The sequence below is a fragment of the Bos taurus genome, chromosome 9, assembly GCF_002263795.3.
Source record: "Bos taurus isolate L1 Dominette 01449 registration number 42190680 breed Hereford chromosome 9, ARS-UCD2.0, whole genome shotgun sequence".
NCBI lineage: Eukaryota > Metazoa > Chordata > Mammalia > Artiodactyla > Bovidae > Bos > Bos taurus.
In genome coordinates this window covers 90,937,624-90,951,201 of record NC_037336.1, presented here as the reverse complement: position 1 = coordinate 90,951,201, position 13,578 = coordinate 90,937,624, and the positions used below count along the sequence as shown (strand labels likewise).

General features: G+C 36.9%; 1 protein-coding gene across 12 annotated transcripts in view; it reads left to right on the top strand.

The window, feature by feature from the left end:
* The window catches only part of IPCEF1 (interaction protein for cytohesin exchange factors 1), a 167,893-nt gene that overhangs the window by 108,571 nt on the left and 45,744 nt on the right, over window positions 1–13,578 (top strand). For all 12 annotated transcript variants that reach the window (XM_059889958.1, XM_024997091.2, XM_059889957.1 and 9 more), the window contains one exon: window positions 12,815–12,888. In XM_059889958.1, coding sequence (XP_059745941.1) covers window positions 12,815–12,888 — 74 coding nt within the window. The remainder of the gene's footprint in view (window positions 1–12,814; window positions 12,889–13,578) is intronic.

The following is a 13,578-nucleotide window of genomic DNA, read 5'->3' as shown; positions in this document are numbered from 1 at the left end:
AATAGCATTTAAATAAAAGCATACCCCAGATACTGTATGAAGGATGCAGAGAGCTTGCTAGCATTATTGCTCTCCAAAGAATTTAAAATATTTTTCTACAGCCATTAATCTGAGACAGAGGAAATAAGGAAGAGTTTAGACTGAGAGGGAGCTATTTGGAGGGCTTGGCTGACAGTGAGCAGAGTGAAAAACTTATTTTACTTTACCTTTGTCTTTTTTGGGTCATTCCTTCTATTTTCTTTCCCAATTCTTCTCATTAATAATAAAATCTTAAATTTTATTTTAACTGTATAAAATTATATAGTTCTGACAACTTTACAGTATTACATAGATTCATATTAATTCTAATTAGGCTCGCTGACCCAAGAGGTTAAATGCTCTGCCTAGGATTACACAGTAAGTGGCTTGCTTCAAGATACTCTGATTCAAGTCCAGGATTCTTTCTTCTATGACATTTGTCAACTGCAGATTCTCTTCTATGATATTTCATCTGTGGTTGAGACTGAAGAAATTGTTGGCTAGAATTATTTAACTGACTTCTGGGTTCTGGTCTGAGTTCTGTCACTTTAATGAACCATATAATTTTTCTCTTGTACAATGCCGATCTATTTATTGGTTGTGCTCGGTCTTAGTTGTGGCATTTGCATGCTTAGTTCAGGCATGTGGGATCTAGTTTCCTGATCAGGGATTGAACACAGATCCCCTGCATTAGGAATGCAGATCTTAGCCACTAGAGCACCAAGGAAGTCCTGAATGCCAGTCTAGTTTCATGTCTAGGTTAAATAGTGATCAATTTTGTAAATTCTGGCATTTGAATATGATAAATTTTTCTCTAAATACTAAGATATTAGTACCTAGATGTCATGTACTTAGTACTCAACAAAAGTTAGGTTTTACTAGAGATTTTACTCAAGATTATTATAATTACTTCTCAACAAAGGTCCGTCTAGTTAAAACTATGGTCTTTTCAGTAGTCATGGATGGATGTGAGCGTTGGACTATAGAGAAAGCTGAGTGCCAAAGAATTGATGCTTCTGAACTGTGGTGTTGGAGAAGACACTCAAGAGTTCCTTGGACTGCAAGGAGATCCAAGCAGTCCATCCTAAAGGAGATCAGTCCTGAATATTCATTGGAAGGACTGATGTTGAAGCTGAAACTCCAATACTTTGGCCACCTGATGTGAAGAGCTGACTCATTGGAAAAGACCCTGATGCTGGGAAAGATTGAAGGCAGGAGGAGAAGGGGATGACAGAGGATAAGATGGTTGCATGGCATCACCGACTCAATGGACATGAGTTCGAGTAAACTCCAGGAGTTGGTGATGGACAGGGAGGCCTGCCGTGCTGCAGTCCATGGGGTGGCAAAGAGTCAGACACTACTGAGTGACTGAACTCAACTGACTGATACTTCTCAAAAGGATTTCAAGTGTTCTCACTGCCAGTCTTGCTTCTGATATCTAAAAGAGGAGAGAAAATCATTCTTTCTTCTTCCTTTGCAGTGCTTATCAAAACCCAGTGCTAATAATGTCAGCTGTCTGCCTGCAGGCCCACATAACACTAGCAGACTGGAGATGGCCGTGGTGTATAATCTTTCTAGTTCCTTTCCTGAAAGGAAGAGGGAGTGGAGTTGACTTTTCGTAACAAAGCAGCATCACATAGTCTGTCATCTAGAGCCAAAAGCCAACTCCACTCCCTCTTCCTTTACATTTCAAGGAATTTTCTGAGGGGAAAAAAAACTACTAAAATCACCTAAAAATAAGGACAATGTCACTACTAAAAGTTTTTAGACTGTGTTCCACTAACTATCTTGTAGTCAAAATTCTGTGCTCTGTTATTATTTGTGGGGTTCTGTCACCATGTTTTTTATATTCAATTGAGTTCATTTGTTTCTATTTGTTTTTAATTTTGGGAACTGCTTCTTTTTTGTTTGCATTTTTTAAAAAATATAAATCATTTATCCAATTTCAAAGTCAAAACTATATAACTAATTATAACCAGGTGAGTCTTGCTTTTGTCCCTGTTCCTCTACCCTTTTGCCTTCCTCCTTTTACGTTTGTTTTTAAAATTTTTGCTATGATTTATTTTTACAAATAAAGATGAGTATGTAGGCATGAACATATCCTATCTCCTTTTTCTTACATAAAATTAGCATACTGTATCTATTGTGCTATACCTTACTTTTTCTCTTGCCTTGTCCTGGAGATTACCTGTATGTATATATGTCATTTTTCTTAGTTATTCATTGTATGTGGATACCATACACACTTTATTCAATTGTCCCCTGATGATAGACATTTGAATTCTTTACAGTCTTTTGTTCTTGCAAATAATGATACAATTCATATGCCATTCACCATATTTATATTTAGGACAGATCCCAGGAGTAGGGTTTCTGGGTCAAAGAGTAAATACATTTTTGCTAGTTAATGCTCAGTTTCCTTGCAGTGGCTTCCATTTTTGCATTATTGCCAACAGTGTGTGAGTTCATATAAAGTTGTTATAAAATATTGGCTTATTCCCTGTGCTGTACAATATATCCCTGTAATTTATCTATTTTATACCCGTAGTTTGTACCTCTTAATCCCCCTCACCCATTTTTCTCCTCCACCCACCCCTCTCTCCACTGGCAGCCACCAGTCTGTTCTCTGTGTATGTGAGTCTATTTCTGCCTTGCTGTATTTGTTCATTCATTTTAGTTTTTAGATTTCACATATAAGTGAAAACACACAGTATTTGTCTCTTCCCATCTGACTTAATCCATTAAGCATAATACCCTCTAGGTCCATCCACATTGTTGCTAATGTCAAAATTTAATTCTTTTTTATGGCTAAGTAATATTCCATTCCATCATGTATATGTATACCACATCCTCTTTATCCAGTCATGTTGGTGGACAAGAAAATTGGGCAGCAATACTCTTATCAGGCAAAATATACTTAAAAATCTATAATAAAAGACAAGAAGGGCATTATATAATGATAAACAATTCAATCCAAGAAGAGGATATATCATTTGTGAACATAAATGTATCTACTATAGAAACATCTAAATATATAAAGCAACTATTAACAGACATAGAGGAAGACATTGACAGTAATATAATAATGCAAGAGGACTGTAGTAGCCTACTTATATCAATGGACAGATTATCCAGTCAGAAAATCAATAAGGAAATAGTGGCCTGAAAAGACACATTAGATCAGATAGACTTAATAGATAGCCACAGAACATTCCATCAAGATCAGCAGAATACATATTCTTTTCAAGTGAACATGAAACTTTGTCCAAGATATATTACATGCTAAGCTACAAAATAAGTTTCAGTAAATTTCAAAAAATTGAAATTATTTCAAATATTTTTTCTTACCATAGTAGTATGCAACTAGAAGTCAATTTCAGGAACAAAAATGGAAAAACCACAAACACGTGGAAACTAAAAAACTTGCTACAAAAAAACCTAATGAGTTAATGAGAAGATCAAAGAGGAAATCAGAAAATATCTTGAGACAAATAGAAATATAACTTTTCAAAATCTATGGGATGCAGCAAAAACAGTTCTAAGAGATGTTTTTAGTGATGTAGGCCTACCTTAAGAAATAAGAAAAATCTCAAGTAAACAACCTTAAACTTTCCATCTAAAGGAATTAGGAAAAGAACAAAGCCCAAAGTCAGCAAAAGGAAGGAAATAATAAAGATTAGAGAGGAAATAGAGACTAAAAAAATAGTTAAAAAGATCAATGAAAGAAACTAAGAGTTGTTTTTTAGAAAGATATTTTTAAAGCTGGTAAACCTTTAGCCAGACTCATTAAGAAAAAAAGAGAGTGAGACCAAATAAACAAAATTAGAAATGAAAGAGGAGAAGTTACAACCAATGTCACAAAAATATAGTCACAAGTGAATACCACAAACAATTTTATGCCAAAAAAATTGGACAACCTAGAAGAAATGATTAATTCCTAGAGATGTACAATCTTACAAGATTAAATTAGAAAGGAATAGAAAATCTAAATAGATGAATTCTTGATACTGAAATTGAATCAGTAATCCAAAATCTCCCAACAAATAAAACTTCAAGACCAGATGGCTTCACAGGGGAATTCTGCCAAACATTAAAAAAAGAGTTAATCCTTCTCAAAGTGTTTCAAAAAATTAAAGAGGAGGAAATACTTTCTAGCTCATTCTACAAGGTAAACATTACCCTGTTAACAAAATCAAAGACACCGCAAAACAAGAAAATTGAAGGCCATTAGAATTTAGTGACACCTGTTCCAAAGTGACATGAGAGTGAACTGCTCTGCTTAGAGTTTAGACTTTGCTTGTTTCCTTGGAAGGAAAGTCATGACCAACCTAGACAGCATATTCAAAAGCAGAGACATTACTTTGCCAACAAAGATCCATCTAGTCAAGGCTATGGTTTTTCCAGTGGTCATGTATGGATGTGAGAGTTGGACTATAAAGAAAGCTGAGTGCTGAAGAATTGATGCTTTTGAACTGTGGTGTTGGAGAAGACTCTTGAGAGTCCCTTGGACTACAAGGAGATCCAACCAGTCCATCCTAAAGGATCAGTCCTGGGTGTTCATTGGAAGGACTGATGTTGAAGCTGAAACTCCACTACTTTGGCCACCTGATGAGAAGAGCTGACTTATTGGAAAAGACTCTGAGGCTGGGAAAGGTTGAAGGCAAGAGGAGAAGGGGATGACAGAGGATGAGATGGTTGGATGGCATCACCGACTCAATGGACATGAGTCTCAGTGAACTCCGGGAGTTGGTGATGGACAGGGAGGCCTGGCGTGCTGCAACTCATGGGGTCACAAAGAGTCAGACACAACTGAGCGACTGAACTGAACTGAACTGTTTCCAACATACTGGGAGTTTCAGGGTAGAACTGAGCAAACCATGGATTTATGTGGAGTACTAAAGTTTTGCAAATTTCCCGATTTTGATATTCATTGGGTAACTTCACTGAAGTTTATTTAAAGTAATTTCAAGAGTGTCAAATTCATATTCATGCATAACTGCAAAAGCATATTACAAAGAAGTCTATATTTTGTTTTTTAAACTATTTTCCCCTTGAATTTAAGATATTCATTTAAAGACCTATACTTTATTGAATAACAGGATTTTGAGGGAAATGGTACAAGGAAAATACACATGGTTTCTAAGGTGCCTCTTGATTTCAGAATTATTGAAATGTAAAAAATCAGGCTTCTTAGAATCAAGGAAATAGTGTTCCACTGAGAATAGACAGGTAATTATACTCTTTATTTTTAACCATGAAATACATAATAGCTTCCTATATTATACTTCATTTGTTTCTGGCTTGGTCTTCTTTGACCTACTTAGTCTCTGGGATATATTTATAACACTCTTATTTTTCTAGGTCTGCCCTTCTACCTTTCTGACATATGTAGGTCCTTAAGAACTGATTCTGTCTATTTTGTACTATGAAGAAGTAAAACTTTATTGATGGCAATGAACACTTATTTTGCATTTAGATATTAAAACTTAACATCTTATTTTAATTAATTTAAAAAATATGTCTGAGTGTGGCAAATTCTATGTAAAATACTTTTCACTCTAAAATTCCTGTAGTCCAAAAATTGAAGCAAATAAATTTTAACTTAATTTTGTGTCTAAAGTTTGAACAAGTCATACTGAGTCATCAGTGGAGTCATCAAAGACCTCATATTTTGCCTTCTTTTAAGTCTTATGGATAGACAAACAGGAAAAATTTCATTCATTATTTTTTACTCCCCAAACTTTTCCTGCATCTCATATTTTTAAAAAGTTTTATTGAGATATATTTCACATATCATAAAATTACACTATTCAGATTTACAACGATTTTTGGTAAATTTACTGAGTGATGAGCCATCATAATAAATCAGCTTTAAATAATTTTCATAATATCAATAAAATCCTTTATGCCTTTACAGTCAATCTTCATTCCCCCTCCAGGCAACCACTATTCTACTTTCTGTCTTTATAGATAGATTTGCTTTTTCTCTACATTTTATATAAAAGAATAATATAGTATTACATGATTTTTTGTGTCTGTCTTTTACTTAGCATTATGTTTTCAAGATTCTTCTATGTTTGAGCTCATGTCAATTATTCACTAAACAGTATTCTGTTGTATGAATATACCACACTATTTACCAGTTGATGGATATTTAGGTTGTTTCCAGATTTGAGCTATTATGAATACTGCTGCTATAAATGTTTGCAGGCAGATCTTTGCATGGGCATATGCTTTCATTTCTCTTGGGTAGATACCTAGGAATGGAATTGCTAAGTTGTATGGTAATTATTAGTATATATTTATATTTTTTAGAAACTGCCAAACGTTTTTCCAGGTGACTTCTGCATCTCATTTTAGCACTTTATTGACTGAGGAAAAAGACCATGTTTCTGTCCTTCATTCATTCATAAAGCTCATTTCTTTATTTTATTTGTGTTGAACACCTTCAGTTCAATTCAGTCGCTCAGTTGTGTCTGACTCTTTGCAACCCCATGAATCGCAGCACGCCAGGCCTCCCTGTCCATCACCAACTCCCAGAGTTTACCCAGACTCATGTCCATCGAGTCAGTGATGCCATCCAGCCATCTCATCCTGTGTTGTTCCCTTCTCCTCCTGCCCCCAATCCCTCCCAGCATCAGAGTCTTTTCCAGTGAGTCAACTCTTCACATGAGGTGGCCAAAGTACTGGAGCTTCAGCTTTAGCATCAGTCCTTCCAAAGAAATCCCTTCAGAATGGGCTGGTTGGATCTCCTTGCAGTCCAAGGGACTCTCAAGAGTCTTCTCCAACACCACAGTTCAAAAGCATCAAAAGTTGAACACCTTAGCTTATCTCAATAATTGATGATATAACTGTAAACAACAAAATTATTTCCCTCAAGGTGCTCAGTCTGTTGGAGAAACAGAGGAATACCTTGATAACTAAATACAGAAAGAGAAGTATGGTAAGCAAAGCCCATTGTGGAGGTTGGGACATAAAGCAGGGGGCATTAACTCCAAGCTTGGAGGAGCAAGGGAAAGTTTTGGAGAAGGTCACACCTAAGTTGATTCGTGGAGACATATCTAGGAAAGTGAGAGAGGAAGGGCTTTTTAAGCCTAGGAACAGAAGGCATCTTGCCCTGCTTGCAGTCAGAACCCCTTTACCCAGATCGGTTTTACTTTTCTCTGTAGGAATTATTGCTTAGAGTGTGCTATGGAATTTATGTGCTCATATGTTGAGCTATTGTCAATTTTTTCCTTGAAAGTAGATATCCCTGTCTGTTTTGTTCACTGATAAAGCCCAAATATCTGACACAGTGCCTGACACAAAAGAGGTACTCAGTAAATGTTCATTGAATAAATGAATGTATAACATCAACAGTTTTAATAAACATGTGTGTTTAATGCTGCTAATATACCAACTGCAGATGAAACTTCACCAAGTTGAACAAAATCAGAGTTGCTAGAAAAGTGGAAGGATGAATATGTGGTATTTAAGATTGTAGAGCATCATATCACAAAGTGAAAAGCAGTGTCTTGTTTCAGAGTGTAAGACTAAATCTGATAAGACAATTTGCACAGTGACCAAAGGATGGTGTGATACTTCTGGTAAGAGAACAAGATTTTTATGACATTAGAATCCAGGGAGAAAATTGCAGGTACCAATGAAGAACTTTCAAGTAACTTTTCAGAAAGTTAGAAATGATTGGAGAGGAAGGATGCTATTTGAGAAAGTTAGTTCAGTTAATGCAATAAGGAACAAGGGATCTGAGGGGGTGGGAGGAGGGAAAGGAGGAGAAAACTGTCATTTCCTTAGGATTTTCCCACTGTGATTGTCATTTTTGAGGTATTTTTTGCAAGTCAAATAAGCAAAGACAATTTTTGACACAGTTATCTGTGATTTTGAATACAGTTTGAACATAAAGTGAGAAATGCCTTTGCTCATAGAAGAAAAATTTACTGGGGAAATATTAAGGTATCTTTTACTCATTTTTATTTAGGCTCTTATTTGAAGGAATCTCAGCCATTTCAGTTTTACCAGAAAGGAATCCATCAAAATGAAGATTTACAGTTTTTCTCTTACATATATCTGTATTTAGTTTTTTGTTGATTTATTTTTGTGTTGTTGTCATTTAAGATGGCCTTCTTGTTCTGATAGTAGATTATCTAGAGAGTACTAATGCTATAAATTGGGTATCAATTATAATTCAGCTCAATAGAAGTATTTTTTCTGTGTTTTAATTTTTTCATTTACTTTTGGTTGAGTAAGGGGTAGGGACACTAGAGAAAATGAAACTATATAATTGTGAAAGTGAAAAAGTGAAAGTGTTAGTTGCTAGGTCAAGTCTGACTCTGTGATACCATGGACTGTAGCTCTCCAGGCTTTTCTGTCCATGGGATTCTCCAGGCAAGAATACTGAAGTGAGTAGCCATTCCCTTCTCCAGAGAAGATGAAACTGTAATTAACCATGGAGTAATCATGAAAGGCCTTTTATACTCTGCTTAAACACTTAAGGAAATGGCAACCCACTCCAGTAATCTTGCCTGGAAAATCCCATGGATGGAGGAGCCTGGTAGGTTACAGTCCATGGGGTCCCAAAGAGCCAGACATGACTGAGAGACTTCACTTTAAACACTTAGACTTTCTCCAAGAGCAATTGGGAACCATGCAGGATTTTAATGAAAGAAGAGGTTTGTGGAGTGAAGATTTGCTGTGATTGTGATTTGGACACTAAATCAGAGGAAAAAACAGAACTATGGAGAGGGATAATGGTTAATGGTTTCGAGGACTTCTGCAGTAATGGTAGTCTGAAGGTGGTGTGGGTAACAGAAGCTTTGAAGAGCTGTGGCAGACGCAGCAATGATACAACTTAGTGGTTACTCGCACAGATGCTGAGAAGGAGATTGAAGTGTCAAAGATGTCTCCCATATTTCCTGTTTTTGGACAACTGGATAGAAAGTGACATCATTCACTTCAGAGGAGAACACAGGAGAAAGAGAAGCAGGCCTTTCGTGGAGGGAGATGATGAGTTTGGTCTTGGATTTACCACTCTCGAGGGGAGAATCTTAGTTTGTGCTGCCACATAGCAAAATACCATAGTCTGCAGGGCTTAAACAACAAATACTTGTTTGTCAGAGTTCTGGAGCCTAGGAAGTCCAAGATCCAGGTCTCATGGATTCCGTATCAGATGAGAGGTTTCTTTCTGGTTGGAAGACAGCTGCTTTCTTGCCATATGTTCAGATGGAGGAGGCATGGGCAGGAGCGGGAAAGCACTGGTGTCTTCATCTTTTTATAAGGGCACTAATTCCATCGGAGGGGTTTCACCCTTATTACTTCATCTAAACCAAACTACTTCCCCAAGACCCCACTTAGAATACCATCATGTTAGGGCTTCAAAATATGAATTTGGGATGTGGGGGAACACAAATATTGGGTCCATAGGGAGCCTGTGGAGTACTCATCGAATAGGTACATTAGGCAGTTGGATCTTGGGATGGGTGCACTAGGACTGAAAGGAGTTTGCGGCTATAGGTTTTGGATACGTGTGTACAAATGTGGTTATATGCGCTGCCATGGAAGTGTGTATGATCCCCTGTGGAGGGTATTGGAATAAGAAGAGAGTGAGTTTGTACTTAGAATCTGGGGCATAAGGAACAGAGCGGGAAAGAAGACCCTATGAAAGAAAGCAAGGAGCAGTTAAATGGGGAAGAGGGGGAGGCTGCAGAAATGCATTGTCAGAAAAGAGACATTTCATGAGGGAGGAAGTGGGCTGGAGTGTCAGTTTCCAGAGTTCAAGTAACTGAGGGCTAAAAAGGGTACATGGGATTTAGCAACATGAAAATCATTGCGGTTTTCGGTAACAACTCTTTCTGTGGACTAGTGGGTGTAGAAATCAATGAAGGTAGGAAGTAGAAACAAATGGTGAATATAAATTGTTTTATTCTTTCTAAAGTAGTTGTAGGAATTTACATTAAAATACCCTAGCCCCAAATAGCATTTTTTTAATTGAGGTAAAATTCACATGAGACTGTTGTTTAGTTGCTAAGTCAGGTCCAGCTCTTTGCGACCCCATGGACGGGTGCCCACCAGGCTCCTCTGTCTGTGGAATTTTTCAGGCAAGAATACTGGAGTGGGTTGCCATTTCCTTCTCCAGAGGATCTTCCCAACCCAGGGACTGAACCCACATCTCCTGCATTGGCAGGTGGATTCTTTATCTCTGAGCCACCAAGGAAGTCCTCACATGAGATTACCCATCTTTAATGAGTAATTCAGCGGTATTTGGTACCCTCACATGTGCAGCCACTTCCTCGATCTAGTTCTAAAACATTTTCAACAACCCAAAGGAAACTCACGCCCATTAAGCAGTTGCTCCCTATCCCCTCCTGCTTATGGCCCCTGACAACCACTAATCTGTCTTCTGTTTCTATGGATTTTCCTATTTTGGCTATTTCATATAAATGAAATTATGCAATATATAGTGTTTTGTATCACTTCTTTTCCTTTGTATAATGTTCTCAAGGTTCATCCACATTAGAGTATTTATCAGTACTTCCTTTATTTTTTATGACAGAATAATATTCCATTGTATGGATAGGCCACTATCTGTTCCTCTGTTGATGGACACTTAGACTGTTTCCACTTTTTGACTATTGTGAAATAATGCTGCTGTGAACACACATGTATTTATTTGAGCACCTGTTTTCTTTTGGGATAAAGAGTGGAATTTCTGGAGCCTAATGCAATTTTTTTTAAAACTCTAATTTTTAGTATGGGTGAGGGAGGGCTGGGTTAGGAGTTTGCAGATGCAAACTTTTATTATATAGGATGGATAAACGGTGAGATCCTACTATATAGCACAGGGAACTATATTCAATATTCTGTGATGAACCATAATGGAAAAGCTGAATAGCTGAATCACTTAGCTGTACAGCAGAAATGAACACAATATTGCAAATAAATCAATTATACTTCAATTAAATAAATGAAAAATAGTATACTTTTATATAATGCTGAGAGTCCACAAAAAAGCATTGTGCATTGTAGAGAAAGTTGAATCTCTTCAAATGCTTTACATTCTCTTTAGATAGGATTGGTGAAACCATCATCCAGTGATTAAATAGCCCATCCAAAAATAAATAAGTCTAATTGGAAAAACGTATAATTTTTAAAGAAGGAAGTATCCTTTGAATTGAGTTTTGAGTTTTATAAGAAGAAAGATCTTCGAGCGAAGAGTCTGGCTAAGTTGGTGCACGTAGGAGAGAATAGACGGAACAGACCTAAGATTGGAAGTTTTACAGTTTAATTTTTCTGAAGAAAGAGTGCAAGTTACACCCTAGTTGGTGATAAGGGAAAGAAGCACAGATGAAAACATGAACTATGAGCACTCAAGGTGCTGACCTAACAACTAGCTGCCTTTAATTGTGTTTTCAAAACCAATTTTTACATATCCTCTAATAACCACTGACTCATTTACGTTTTGCTTTGTTTTTCTGGCCATGCGGTGCAGCATGTGGAATCTTAATTCTCCCACCCATGCCCCCTGCATTGGGAACTTGGAGACTTAACCACTGGACTGCCAGGGAAATCCTAGACTCACCTACGTTTAATGTTGTGGACTGTATTTCTCCATTCAGAGATACTAGTGTAGATGGAAGATTTGAGTTCTATCTGTGACAAGCAATCTAGCCTCCTGTGGTTCAGTTAAATTTTATTCATAAAGGCTAAGAAACTTTTTAGAGGCAGAGCAATGATTATATTCCCTGTAAAATTTTTGGTATTGTTTAATCTTTTATCTTGAAGTCTCATAGTTTTTATATAAAACTTTCATAATGAATCAGGTACAGTACAAAACTCACTAGATTTTAAATAATGGTTGGAATAAATTAGGTTAAGTTGCTGAAATGCCCAATATCTTTTATTATTTGTTGAGAAATTTATATTTGAAACACTGACATGCACTTTTTAAAAAACATTTTATTTAGCATTGGGGTATAATCAATTAACAATGTTGTGACAGTTTCAGATGCTCAGCAGAGCAACTCAGCCATACATATACCTGTATCCATTCTCCTCTAAATGGTGTTTTAAAGTGGCATTCGTTTTATGTCCTTAGAAGTATCATTTTCCTGTGCACTCTTTCCTTTATAGAAAGAACTCGAGGAATTGATTATGGAACTGAGATTTTCCAAGACATGGCTCTGTGATTTAACCCTCTGGGAACTTACTAAACTTGAGAGAGAAAATAATGTTTGTTGAGTATCTGTTAAGTGTTTTATTTTTCCGAGCTTATTTAAATCCTATAACAACCAGTAAGTGGTGGATCCATGATATGAACCTCAATTTTAATTAACTCCAAAATCAGGCCTCTGTTCATCATGTAATAGGGCATGCTGTTAATGACTATGTCTGTGATGCTAATTAGGTTCCACCTTAGATACTTGTGGCTCACTAGAGAAGTAGGATGAGATACTGAAGATGGCCCTGGGCTCAAGAGGAAGTGGAGCTCTGATCAGTTAGCTCTGATGTTTTCTAGGAAGACAGACAAGAAGGGGTTGGGTGGGTCTTACTTGTGCCACACGTTGGCTGTCCCTAAACTGTGTCATGTTACTTCTCAGAGAAGATTCTGGATGCTTTGTTAGAAGACTATTAATTTCTCTTATAAAATGTATGTCCGGGGGAAGTCCAATGCTGATTCAGAGAAGTATCTTTTGATCCTCCTCCATTTCACTTGTTCTGTCCCTGTTCAACATATGATCTCAATAAACGAACTGCTAGGATTGATGCATTTATTCCTATTTGTGGTGTGTGTTTATTTCAGGCAGAAAAAGCTGATGGATTTGTTAACCTGCCTGATTTCACAGTAGAGAAAGCATCTGAATGCAAGAAAAAGCAGTAAGTTGTCTATCATTTCCCACAAAATAATGGTGCCGAGATAACAGCCTTTTTATAAGCTCCTCAGGTGATATGGTGGTTTAGAAGTTCATGATGATGATATTCAAATGTCTAAAAATTTTTACTTTATGGTTTGGCACACCAAACAGTAATAGAAGCTTTTAACCTCTTGTTTTCTGGAATTTCACTTTGTGAAGCAGATGGTTTTTAAAACCCCATGGAGCCCTGGCAGGGCATGCTGCTAATGACCATGTCCATGATCCAATGAGAAACGAGCTGCCATCCAGGACTGGCAGGGTGATCAAATGTCAAGAATGTGTCCTTGTAAAGAGAATGGCTAGTTAAATAGGACTCACAAGAGCAGCAGATATGATATGAGACCAGTTTCTTTTTCTTAGTTCATGAAATTGTTAGTAGCATTCTGAAATTGAATTCTCTGAGTTGTCTTAGACTTGGGGATTGCACCCTGATACACTTAAAGTCTAAGAGATTTGATAAGCAATGGGAGCCAGAGTCCCCAGCCTCCAGACTCCCAGTCAAGTGCTCTTCCCATAACAGGATCCATCTTCATTTTGTATATGTGTCTTTTTCATCTTTTACTTATTCTTTGTTCTGCTTTTGACATCACTTCCTGTTTTGTTAGAAAAGGGCAGTTCCCTATTGACCTGTGTTTCTAGTAGCAGCAACTGA